This window comes from Hyperolius riggenbachi, chromosome 1 (assembly GCF_040937935.1).
Source record: "Hyperolius riggenbachi isolate aHypRig1 chromosome 1, aHypRig1.pri, whole genome shotgun sequence".
NCBI classification, from domain to species: Eukaryota; Metazoa; Chordata; class Amphibia; order Anura; family Hyperoliidae; genus Hyperolius; species Hyperolius riggenbachi.
The window spans coordinates 94,221,713-94,235,306 of NC_090646.1; the positions used below are offsets into that span (position 1 = coordinate 94,221,713).

Below are 13,594 nucleotides of genomic sequence, written 5' to 3' on the forward strand. Positions count from 1 at the left end.
GTGAGTACAGCAGTGGGGAAAGCACACAGCCCTGGGGTGCACCAGTACTGACTGTCAGAGAGCTTGATGTGAGTTTACCAAGTCTAACACGCTGTCTTCTGTCGGTTAAGAAGTCGGTTATCCATTTGCAGAGGGATTCAGGTATGTGTAGCTGGGAGAGCTTGCTGTGCAGCAGTGATGGAATTATGGTATTAAATGCAGAGCTGAAATCTATAAATCTATAAATGAAATCTATAAATAAAATCCTGGTGTAGGTTCCTGGGTTATCTAAATGCTGTAGTACATAATGCATACACATGTTCACGGCATCGTCTGTGGATCTGTTAGGTCTGTAGGCAAATTGCAAAGAGTCCAGCAGGGGATCTGTGATGGATTTCAGATAAGTCATTATCAGTTTTTCAAATGCTTTCATGACCAGTGATGTCAGGGCAACCGGCCTGTAATCATTTAAACATGTAGGTTTTGTTTTTTTTTGAATTGGTACAATAGTTGCGCATTTAAAACAGGCAGGAACAATTGAGAGTTCTAGAGATGCTTTGAATATGTCTGTAAATACAGGCGCTAATTGGTCGGCACAGAGATTTAAGCATTTCGCAGACACAGCGTCTGGTCCCATTGCTTTCCTGGTGTTTTGTTTTTTAAAGAGTCCATTTACATCTGATTGGCATATTGTTAGAGCATGCACATCTGGGGACAGGTCAATAGATATAGTCGGATGTTTTAGGTACATAGTGGTATTCACAAATGGAGGATTGCAGGTGGGCAACCAACCACTAAAGGCAGGTGGAGATCAACAAGCCCGACTCCACTCGGGTGTCCAGGGGCACTGGACGTGGTCGACACTCTTAAGGGGCCCATACACTCAGCCGATTTTCTGGCGGACCGATCGATCCCGATCGATCGATCGCAAATCGGTTGGCCAATCGACCGATCGATGGCCGATTTAGATGGATTTCTATCGAACTGGCAGGGTGAAAAATTTAGGTCGATCTGATGAGATTGCTTATCAGTTTGCATTGGCCTTAATGGAAATCTGATGGCAAAAAAATGCCATCAGATCGAATTTCAATAGATTTCAAACTGAAATCTATTGGAATTCTATCCTGGTAAAAAATGCTCTAAAAACGCATCAGATGCATTTCTTATCTATCTGCTGCCAATCTGACGAGTGTATGGGCACCTTTAGGAAGGTAGGTTGTAGGGTGGGAGAACACCTAACCAAAATAGAACACCCCTCCCAAAGGAGGGTGGGTAACACAAGAGGGAAAGAGGTGCCCAAACTAATAAAACTGTATAAAAAAACAGCTAAAAAAAGAAAAGGTTGAGGTTGCTTTACCTAGCGTTGTATAGTGTGTGATAGTTTGTCACAATATATATAACCTGAATAAACTGTATGTAACTTATCCGTACATACCAAACTTTATTTATGTGTTGTGTATAAACCACAAAAGGATGTAATTATGAATATAAAACAAAATGGAAATAGTATGGTATGTCATGCAATAAATAACATCAATGGAAAAGTGATTGATGGTAGAATTATAATAAAATATCACTGTACTGTACTTGGTTTATTTATTTATTTATTTTAAATTATTTTATACATTGAATAAAAGTGTGTCTTATGCCACCATGCCTGCTGGCAGCTGCGCTAGCCTTTATGTGTCAGACTGGACACCGTCTGTGTTGTAGTATTACGCTGTAAAGCAGCACTCACAAGTCTTCATCCAAACTTACAGGCTCGTAATCTGTTACCTCCACACTCCGTCTTACTTGACCTTCTAGCAGGTACCTGGAGCGTGGAGGGAAACTTGTAGCATGAATGTTCCAAGTCGCTCTGGCAGCTATGCAGAGTTGCTAGACGCTATGTCTAAAAAAAGACAATCCTCTGATATTCTCTTTTACAAAGTGCAGGAACAACAAGACCACGTATATCCAATGTTAGCAATAGCAAGCCACTTCCTTTCAGTGAACAATCTCCTATGGCAGCCCAATATCAACTGTTATTTTGGTATAAAGCCTGTGTTTCATAATGCTGATGATTGTGTAGTTCAGTGAATTCAGCCCATCTCTCTTCATTTGCTCTCCAGCTTTACCTACCAGAGAAGAACTGGTTGAAATAAAGAAAAGTAGAGAGAGAAAAAAAGAACATTTATTAACTATTTACCCACCACAGGTTATTTCCCTTAGAAACCATAGCAGTTTTCACACATCATGTTCCTTCCATTCATTTGTCAATAACTTTATCGCTACTTATCACACCAAAATGATCTATACATTGGGTTTTTTGACACAAATTAGGCTTTCTTTGGGTGGTACTTTTTGCTAAAAATTATTTCATTTTATATGTGTTTTAAAGGTAATAGAAAGGAAAAACATGAACAAATCATTATTTTTCAGTCTTCAGCCATTCTAGTTCCAAAACAAAATGTGCTATGGTAGACAAACCCACACATTTTATTTTCCCATTTCTCCAGATTATTGCAACATCTTTAGTGGTGAGAAATTGGCTAAATGCAGATACCATTATAATAAGGGTCATTTAGGCTCCTTTTAGGCCTCTTGCACACTACATGCGATTCCGATTTGGACACAATTTTGTGATTTTTAATCTGCGATTCAGATTTTTCGTCGTTTTGATAGCATCCAGGGAAAATCTGAATCGTAAATCAGAATCGCAAATCGGAATCGCTAATCAGATTTCCAGTGTGCAGGGAGCCTTGTACTTACTGCCTTGCTGCTTACTGAAAACGCTGCATCGATTCTCGGGAGCAGTGATAGCCCTATAGGCCTATTATGGTGTGGCGGGGCATACAGTGTGTTATTGTGCAACTTGCGTGTATATTACAGAAGTGAGGAATGCTTTCAATGAACAAAATGCCTCACTGATATTTTTTTATTTGGTTGCACCGTAGCTGTAACAGAGAGTGTGACTTTTTGGCTGTGGAGCAATCTCACTGCACCTCACCGAGTGTAAAAGCAGCCTAATAATCAGCACATTTTGCTGCACCACTTCCTCTTGAAAGTATCACACTTTCTGCAAAAGAGTTGGGGCAAAGAGATGACCAGGTGCCAGTCAAGTAGCAACAACTTTTACCATAATGGGCCCGATCCTATTCACTTTTTCTCCTAATTTTTCTCTTTTTGAAATTACTTTTCAGCACTCTGCAATTGAAAAAGTACCAAAGCGTAAGTGAAAAAGTACTGTCAGAATTAGTCTGAGGATTTTCTTGCTTGTTGGTGGCTTTAAAGGTATTTTTGATAAGATGTGAAAAGACAAGATAAGAAAAAAAAAGAAACAGAACATTTATATTGCACTTTTTTCCTGGCGGACTCAAAGCACTAGAGCTCCAGCCGCTAGGGTGTGCTCTACAGGCCGTAGCAGTGTAAGGGAGTCTTGCCCAAGGTCTCCTCCTTGAATAGTTGCTGGCTTACTGAAAAGGAAAAGCCAAGATTTGAACCCTGGTTTCCTGTGTCAGAGGCAGAGCCCTTAAAGGACACCCGAGGTGAAAATAAACTAATGAAATAAACAATTGTATCTATCTTCCTTCTCCTAAAAATTACTTTTTAAGATATTCCACAGTTTTATGTTTAAGACTAATTTCACACCAGGACGTTGCGTTAGAGGGGGCGTTAAGGTCGCATAACGTCCCCCTAACGCAACGCCTGGTGGTGCTGGATCTGGACGTCAGAGTGAGCCGCGTTGTGCAGCTCACTCTGGCGTCCGTGATGCGTACTCTTGTGCGCATGCGGCATCACGTGGTCCCGCCGGCCAATCGCCGCACAGAGTGGCCGCTCCAGGAAGTAAACACTGCACGTCACAACGTGCAGTGCATATTAATTAACCATGTGCCTGGCCGCTCTCGCTCCTCCACAACATTACTGAGCATTTGCAAGCAGTCTAACGCGGCTAAAGTACTGCATGCAGTACGTTGTCTTGTGACGCAGCGTTACAATGTAATGCAACGTGGGCACTGTGAACAGCCCCATTGATTTTTCATTACTGTGCTGTGGGCTGCGTTACAGGCTGCTCTAACGTGCGCCTGTAACGTCCCACTGTGAAAGCAGCCTAAATCTACTTTTTAAGTTTTAACTGTTTTATTGTTTTTGCTCAATGACACATTCATTGATGTATGCTAGAACTAAAATCTATGAACTATTGACCCTTTTTATCTCTTTCCTGCTCTGGGAAGCCAATTTCTGCTAGGAAAGTGTTTTATAGTTGTAATTTCTTATCAGTGACGTTCACACTGTAGTCACTTCCTGTCTGAGTCAAGACTGAGTCAGCCACTTACATGCCTGATATTTAACTCTTTCAGGCAGAGAAAGAAAAAAAGGAACACAGCATAGTTATTTGTGTGCTAGGCACTGTACATACCCATGTCTATCTCATCATGTCACATGTCACCTTGGGTAAACTTTAAGCAGTACACCTATTTTCCACCATATCATTCAATAAAGTTAGAAAAAAAAAGTTTGAAGTTTGAAAAGTTTTAAAAAAAAATGTTTTAGAGTGACATAGTCTCAGTAAAATAAAAATAGTTTTTTTTTTAAATCCCTAGTTAATTTTTAACCCCAGCCTAGCCTACTAACCCATTACTATTCCCTACAATACCTTTACCTATTTATAAACTATTAACCACTGCCGCCTGTAGCAATCGAATGCGATCGCTAGGGCAAAAGTTTGGGGCCCCCCAATGCTCAACAGATGAATCGCTTTGCCATTGCCTAGTGTTGCATCTGTACAGCACTATGGCCCCCGAACTATCGCCCTAGCGAATGCGTCCCATCGCCACAAACGCGCAGCCTGGGGATAACAGTCCACCACATGCTCAACTAGAAATAAAATATGGCATATCGGGTATCGTTTTAACGGGAAGGGCCAAACAATTCATTTTTATGTATTTTATAATTAGGGGACGTGTCATGTGTAAATTAGGTAGGGTGACAAATTAAAAGATGTTTTTTTTTCTGCATTTATACCTAATTTTCCCCCATAACATGACTATAAAAAAAAGAATAGTTTTGGGATAACAATATTACCCAAATAAAGCATAGATTGCAGTGGTGTAGGGATAGCTATAGCATTCATAGCAACGGCTATGGTGCCCAAGCCACTAGGGGGCCCCACCCTGGCAGCAGGCAACTTCTTTATATTACAGAAAGTTATATATACAGAAACTTTAAAACAGAATACTCGCTGTGCCCCCCCCTCCCCCCCCCCCCCAAACACACACACACACTCACACAGTCCTTTATTGCAAGTTTGCAGATGCAGCAGCAGGCAGGCGAGAGGGGCCTATTTTCTCAGCCTGTTTGCTGCTGGCGCATGAACACTCTCTGGCCAGCCCGACAATTAATCTTTAGTTCTGGCCAGGGAGGAAGAGCTCCAGGTGGCACTGCTGAGCAGGGAGTATCAGAATCTCACGTAACGTGAGAAACTCCACTGCTCTGCATGAGAGAAGAGGGGAAAGCTGCTGCTCAGACTTCCGGCTCCTGGTGGTGGTGGAGGGAGTCCGCTGCTAATCTCACAGCTCCCAAGGAGGCATCAGGGAAAATAAGCCACGCCCACATATGCAGTATGTCACGCCCACCACCACAGTAAGCTCCGCCTCCCAGTGCACTCTGGACACTTTGCAGTGGAGAGGAAGCTCCTTCCACCAGCACCCACACTGACCTCTCCATCCCCCCTGCAACCCACACTGATCTCTCCATCCCCCCTGCAACCCACACTGACCTCTCCACCCCCCCCCCCTGCAACCCACACTGACCTCTCCATCCCCCGCTGCAACCCACACTGACCTCCCCATCCCCCCTGCAACCCACACTGACCTCCCCATCCCCCCCTGCAATCCACACTGACCTCTCCATCCCCCCCCCGCAACCCACACTGCACTGTAATTTGCAAAATGATTTCTGTGAAAATTTGTGGAAAGATTGGAAATGTGATACATTTTTCCATGAAAACCGTCAAGGCATTTAATCTCATCCCTAATGCTCAGTGATAGAAATCTTCTAGCACATATGAAATAATTAATACTGTAGGTTTGCTATGGATTGAATTTTCAGGTGCATTCCAATATTACTGTGATTGATTTTGCTGTGTGGACAAAACAAGTCCTTAGTGGAGATTCTTATTGCATTCCCAAATACCTTTTTGGGTTGACTTCATTGCCCACATCTCTCTCGTGAAGAAGATTTTTTGATTTTGAAATACTTGGATCAGGACGTTCTACTTTCATTCCAGCCGCAATAACCCTAAGGGGAAACATGAAAAAACATAAATTGCAAAACGCATGGAAAAAAGGCAGGGCCGGCGCTTCCATAGAGGCAAAGGGGGCAATTGCCCCAGGGCCCTAGAGCCTATGGGGCCCCCCAAGAGAGTGGGGATGCTGTATGTACACTCCAAATAGGAGAAGGAAGAGGTGAAAAATGGAAACCCCAAAAATGTTTTTACGGAACATATATGATAGACACCTAATGATAGTGTGTAATGGGGAGGGGGGCATTGGATCGAGCCTGGCAGACGGCACAGGGGCCCTGGCTGGGATTTGGATGCAAGGGTGGTTGTCAGGGGGGCACCTTAAGTTACTTTTGCCCCAGGGCCCCACTGTAGTTAGAACCGGCCCTGAAAAAGTTCAAATGTGACGCTGTTGAAATATGCAAATATATTATATGTGTGATGAATGTGACATCACAATTCTGCATGACATACGTGAATACAAATGAGTGTGGACGAGGCCTAAGGGACATGGATGACAAAATGCTCTGCAAAAATACTAAACAAAAATATATCGTATTGTGAACTTATTTTTGCAAATTTGTGCTAACCATAACTTACGAATAGCATGAAAATATATTTACAATAAATTACAATTCCACAGTTTTGGTTATACAAACTTCAAAACCTTAATTTACTGATCTGACTACTGAGAATCCTTGCCAGGTAGGATTCTCATTGGTCCAGGTCAATGGACCAGTGGAGAACCACGGCAGCAAAGTTGAAGGGCAACTGAAGGGAAAAAAGAAATGAAATGAAATACTTATCAGAGTATTGGGAAACCTCTGGGTAGTCCCCGATCCTCCTTGACCTTGCCGCTCTAAACATATTTGACAGGCTCATGCCTGTGGAGTAGCATGGCTTTTTCCTCCATGCATGAGCGACTTTGTGCTTTACTTGTGTGTGCAGTGCGGCTGCACTCATACCTACATGGAAGCGGCTGGAAAGAAGAAAATGGCCCCAGTAAGCAGCAGGTAGAGGAGGATCGGTCGAGGCTTCTCTCTACTGAAGGATCTAAATTTTTTTTACTTTAAATTTTTATTTTTAACAAGTACAAGTGATGAAACGGAGGATACATCCATAATGTGGTTCATACAGTTTGTACATATACTGATTTTTACATTATAGGAAGTTATAACATTTAGATCTTGTTTATTAGGCAGTATTTGTGCCTTATTACTTAAAGAGAACCTGTACTGAGTAAGATTATTAAAAATAAACACATGAGGTAACTTCAAATGAACATTACATAGTTACCTTGCCATCAGTTCCTCTCAGAAGCTCACCATTTTCTTCTGACAATAATCCCTTCCAGTTCTGACAATATTTTGTCAGAACTAAAATATATCAGTTGCTGTCAGTTATATATCAGTTGCTGTCAGTTATAGCTGAGAGGAGAACTGATGTGTCCATGCTTCCCTATGGCTCAAGTGGGAGATGTTACAGTTTAACTGTGTGCTGACCAAAAAGCTGTTATGGTGTAATGGCTATTTTCAAAATGGAGGACGAAGAATTCTATTGATACAGTGGACAAACAGGACGCAGGAGAGAAAAAAGAGATTGAGGAGTAGACTACACAGGAGGTAAGTATGACTTGTGTATGTTTATTTTGACTTTTAATTGTCAGTTCAGGTTTTCTTTAAAGAAAACCTGAACTGAAAATTAAAAGTCAAAATAAGCATACACAAGTCATACTTACCTTCCATGTAGTCTACTCCTCAGTGTCTTTCTCCTGTCCCGCGTCCTGTTTGTTCACTGTGATCAAGGGAATTTTCCGTCCTCCATTTTGAAAATGGCCATTACCCATAACAGCTTTCTGATCAGCACACAGTTAAACTGTAACATCGCCCACTTAAGCCATAGGGAAACATGGACATTACCTGGTACATAAGTTTTCCTCTCAGCTATAACTGACAGCAACTGATATTTTACTGACAGCAACTGATATATTTCAGATCTGACAAAATATTGTCAGAACTAGAAGGGATTATTGTCAGAAGAAAATGGTGAGCTTCTGAGAGGAACTGATGGCAAGGTAACTATGCAATGTTCATTTGAAGTTACCTCATGTGTTTATTTTCAATATTTTTACTCAGTACAGGTTCTCTTTAAGCACTTAAACAATTGCTTTAACACTTACTAAACCCTTAACATTTAACAATTACAAATTACTAGATATTACCTAAAAGAATATCAGATTTTGAGATTAGTAGGTAGCTAAATGTTTAACTTTTTTGTTTTTTGTCACAGGTTTGCTTTAAAGATGCTTTTGCAGGGGTTCCCGTTCAGTACAGTGTAAAGGCAAAGTGCGGTGGTGCAAATGGTCATGGGAGTTTGTCTTTAATGAAGACTTACGGTTTGCGATTTGGCGATCGCTACAGTATCACAATTAACATGTAAATCACTGTGGTGTTTTTCCACTAGTGCAATCTGATTTTCCCCAATTGCAATTGCCAGCCTGCTGTTTCTTTTTTTTTTTGGTGCATTTGCACTCCAATACCTTTCTTTCAAGAGCAGGAAAATTGCATACCAATCGGGCCGCTATACAATTGTATTACAGTGTATTACTATTTCTGCCCATGGGGGGGGGGGGGGCACTATGCTGCCCACCTCAGTCATATGTCATAGTCATATGTATCTGTAGTGTATACCGTATATTGTAGTCTTGAGCCAATTTAGGTGTTTTTGGGATATGTGAGGAAACCGGAGTTATCCCAAACAGACACGGGGAGAACATACAAACTCTGTGCAGATAGTACCCTGGCTGGCATTTGAACCAGGGACCCAGTGCTGCAAGGCGAGAGTACTAAGCACTACACCACCGTGCTGCCCACACATAGGTACAGAGGGGAACAAAGAAGAACAAGGGGACAGAAGACGACACAGGAGGAGGACAGAGGAGGACACAAGAGGTACTACGGGGACATGAGGTACAGGGGGACATCATAATTGTGACGTAAATTCAAGGGAATTGGGGGGTTGGGAGGCATATGCAGGGAATTATCAAAAAGAAAAAAAATGTCTGATTTATAAAAATACAAAAAGCTTTATTAAACATTATTAGTTCCAAAATTCAGCCATACAGACCCCCCCTGCTGTTCTATTCATGAAAAGGAAAAGATGTCTCGTGGGAAAGGGGATGTCAGCTACTGAATGGGATGAAGTTCAATTCTTGGTTACAATTCCTTTTTAACACATCTCAGGAATATACTGTGTATATATATATATTAGGATGTCACAGCATATGCATATCGCAACATACAGGGATGTTAAACTACAAACCTTTGGTAGAGTTCATCATCCTCTTTTCCCCATCCCCAAAACTTGTTGGAGAAACCATTTATTTTCAGAAACTGATCCTTTGTAAATGCCACAATTCCTCCAAAGGCCGTTGGGTAATATAATCTGTAAACAATGTAAAACATTTTAGATAACATAATTTTAAGCAGTGCTAGGACAAGGTTGTCCATCAACAGAGGCAAAGATTCCAAAGGTGACTAGATCCAGTGCTGGAACACCTGAAGATTTGCTTGTTGGGAGCCTTGCGCAGATGCACTAGCTGCTTTCCACTCATGCTCCTCTGGAAATAGCCAAGACTGAAAGATAGCATTCTGCTTCTTGTCTCTTAGCATTACTTTATTTACAGCCATGTCTCTCCCTCTTGCACTTTTTAGGCATGTACCCACTCAAAATCGCACGCTGCATACTGCACTGCCATGTGGGAGCCTCTCTTCATGAACAAAATTAGTAAATGCTAATCGACATTGGACAGGTGGGGAAAGCGGAGAGCAGGCGGCAGCCGAGCACATAGAGGTGCAGAGGATTGCCCTCTCACGACGCTGCGCCCAGAGGCTGGCGCCTCTCCAGCCTCAGCTTCAGCCTGGCCCTGATCTTAAATGTGCAATATTCACATTTAATTACCCATACAGTAAACATTTTCACATTTCATTGCAAAGCTGTATGAGACGTTGCTGAATACAATAGTATATACCAGTGTTTTTCAACCGCTGTTCCGCGGCACACTAGTGTGCCGCGAGATGTTGCCTGGTGTGCCGTACGGCAGGGGTCCCCAACCACCGGGCCGCGGCAGGTCTAGCCTCTCGCTCCTCCCCTCCCCACGGCCGCCGCTCCTGTTACCTTATCATGAGCAGGCGGCCGCTTGTCCGATTAGATTCCCCTGTAGCCGCTCTCCTCAGTGGCATCTCCTATTACAGCAGCGCGCTCGGCGGTTGCTGTGATGAGCAGGAAGCGGTACAGCGGTTCCCATGGTAACAACGATGCATATCGCCGCGACAGGAAGCCGCTGTACCGCTTCCTGCTCATCACAGCAGCCGCCGAGCGCGCTGCTGTAATAGGAGATGCCACTGAGGAGAGCGGCTACGGGGGATGATAAGGTAACAGGAGCGGTGGCCGCGGAGGGGGGAGGGGCACTACCTACCCATACTAGGAAGCTATACTGGGCACTATACTAGCTATACTGGGCAGTAGACTGGGGCACTACCTACCTGTACTGGGCACTATACTGGGGCACTACCTACCTATACTGGGCACTATACTAGCTATACTGGGCACTACCTACCTATACTGGGCACTACCTACCTATACTGGGCACTATGCTAGCTATACTGGGCACTATACTAGCTATACTGGGCACCATACTGGGCACTATGCTAGCTATACTGGGCACTATACTAGCTATCTGGGCACTATACTAGCTATACTGGGCACTACCTACCTATACTGGGCACTATGCTAGCTATACTGGGCACTATACTAGCTATACTGGGCACCATACTGGGCACTATGCTAGCTATACTGGGCACTATACTGGGCACTATACTAGCTATCTGGGCACTATACTAGCTATGCTGGGCACTACCTACCTATACTGGGCACTATACTAGCTATACTGGGCACTTTACTGGCTATACTGGGGCACTACCTACCCATACTGCGTACGTACAAAAAGGGCGCCTGGACAAAAAGGGCGCGGGGTGTAAACTCTAAATAATAATTAATCATTAATAGGGTTTATAAATATAGTGTGCTATATTTCGTTTACAAATAATGTTTAACAAAATTATAAATCATTAAATAATGTTTATGAAATCGGAAATTGTGAAAACGTTAATCTTCCCTGTTTCAAAAGTTAAACTTATAATTACGTTTATAAAAAAACCAATAATATATGTTTAATTGTTATAATTGTATATTATTGTGAATAACCGTCATTTATGGTTTGTTCTTATTATAAAATCTGAAAATATTGTTTATAAAGATGATATAAATATAACTACGTTCGTAATAAGTGTTGTAATACATTAGTAATTATTACTAAAATTTTACTAAAACTATACCTAAGCCTACTCTTACACAGAACCCTACCTGTACCTATCCCTAACCCCTAGACTCCCCTGTTGGTGCCTAAACCTAAGACCCCCCTGTTGGTGCCTAAACCTAAGACCCCCCCTGTTGGTGCCTAAGTAACCCTCCCTGTACCTACCCCTAACCCCTAGACCCCCCTGTTGGTGCCTAAACCTAAGACCCCCCTGTTGGTGCCTAAACCTAAGACCCCCCTGTTGGTGCCTAAACCTAAGACCCCCCTGTTGGTGCCTAAACCTAAGACCCCCCTGTTGGTGCCTAAACCTAAGACCCCCCTGTTGGTGCCTAAACCTAAGACCCCCCTGTTGGTGCCTAAACCTAAGACCCCCCTGTTGGTGCCTAAACCTAAGACCCCCCTGTTGGTGCCTAAACCTAAGACCCCCCTGTTGGTGCCTAAACCTAAGACCCCCCTGTTGGTGCCTAAACCTAAGACCCCCCTGTTGGTGCCTAAACCTAAGACCCCCCTGTTGGTGCCTAAACCTAAGACCCCCCTGTTGGTGCCTAAGTAACCCTCCCTGTACCTACCCCTAACCCCTAGACCCCTGTCTTGGTGCCTAAACCTAAGACCCCCCTGTTGGTGCCTAAACCTAAGACCCCCCTGTTGGTGCCTAAACCTAAGACCCCCCTGTTAATGCCTAAACCTAAGACCCCCCTGTTAATGCCTAAACCTAAGACCCCCCTGTTGGTGCCTAAACCTAAGACCCCCCTGTTAATGCCTAAACCTAAGACCCCCTGTTGGTGCCTAAACCTAAGACCCCCCTGTTGGTGCCTAAACCTAAGACCCCCCTTTATTATGTGGATAATTATGTTTTACTAATTGTGGATTAAAAAAATATTTTGCAATTTACGTTACGTACTGATCGCTTTATTTTGTGAATAATAATGTTTTACAAACAGTAAGGGATAAAACTTTAAATAATGTTTTAATTATTTAAATAAGATAAATATGTTTAGTATTTTCATAAACGTTATTCGGCACGGGTGCATTTTATAAACGTAAATCACCACAAGTTCAGTTATAAATCATTAAACAGCTCCGGGCGCCGTTTGTAAACTTTATTTAGCTCCTGGCGCCGTTTATAAACTTTATTTAGCTCCGGCGCCCTTTTTTCCTACCCGGCGCCCATTAAACGCTATTTATTATGGGAGTGAATGGCGGCGCCCTTTTTGTCCACTAGCGGCATGCGCCCTTTTTTCCCAGCTCCCCCATACTGGGCACTATACTGGGGCACTATCTATCCATACTGGGACTATACTAGCTATACTGGTCATTATACTAGCTATACTGGGGCACTATACTAGCTATACTGGGGTAACCATACTAGCCATACTGGGGCAACTATGCTAGCTACCCCAGCCCCCCTCCCCCCCATAACCCGCTGCGCACAACACTGTCCACTAGGTCGCGCAAACACCCGCGATCCCTAGCCCCCCCCCGCCGTTCCCCAGAGAAAAAAATTGGTCAGAAAGTGGTCCCCGGGCCGGAAAAGGTTGGGGACCACTGGTATATACTATATATATATATATATATAAAAAAAAAAAAAAAAAAAGCAAAGAGTTGCAGCACACTTGCTCTATTTATTGAGCTTCACAAGTGATATACAGGCAAACAGTTTCGGCTGTCCCCAGCCTTCATCAATGCCAAAAGACAAATGCATCACAATCCATTTATATACCCGCCCATACAGGTTAATTAGGAGTAACATCACAAAGTGGACCACCCATTATGGGGATTAACCCTCACAGTCCAAACAGTGTTATAATCACACTTATCTGGTGCTAATAGTCCATAGGTCCACATGTACAATCTGTAATTCCAATCTTCATCCGGTCATGGTGTATACCAAGTAATATCAACATCAACATATAGTATACCTAAAGAGGGAGAGGTTACAAAAATAAATGTAGATCAAAATCTTTGTTGAGACCATT

At 42.9% G+C, this 13,594-nt stretch overlaps 1 protein-coding gene across 3 annotated transcripts in view; it reads right to left on the reverse strand.

The window, feature by feature from the left end:
- Positions 1–1,566: 1,566 nt before the first annotated feature.
- Positions 1,567–13,594, reverse strand: part of LOC137545749 (beta-1,4-galactosyltransferase 1-like) — a 36,463-nt gene continuing 24,435 nt past the window's right edge. For 2 of the 3 annotated variants that reach the window (XM_068267342.1, XM_068267333.1), the window contains exons 5-6: positions 9,563–9,685; positions 6,265–7,220 (exon numbers count right to left, since the gene is read on the reverse strand). In XM_068267342.1, coding sequence (XP_068123443.1) covers positions 6,956–7,220; positions 9,563–9,685 — 388 coding nt within the window. In that variant the 3' untranslated portion in view covers positions 6,265–6,955. The other variant, XM_068267351.1, reaches the window with a different exon arrangement.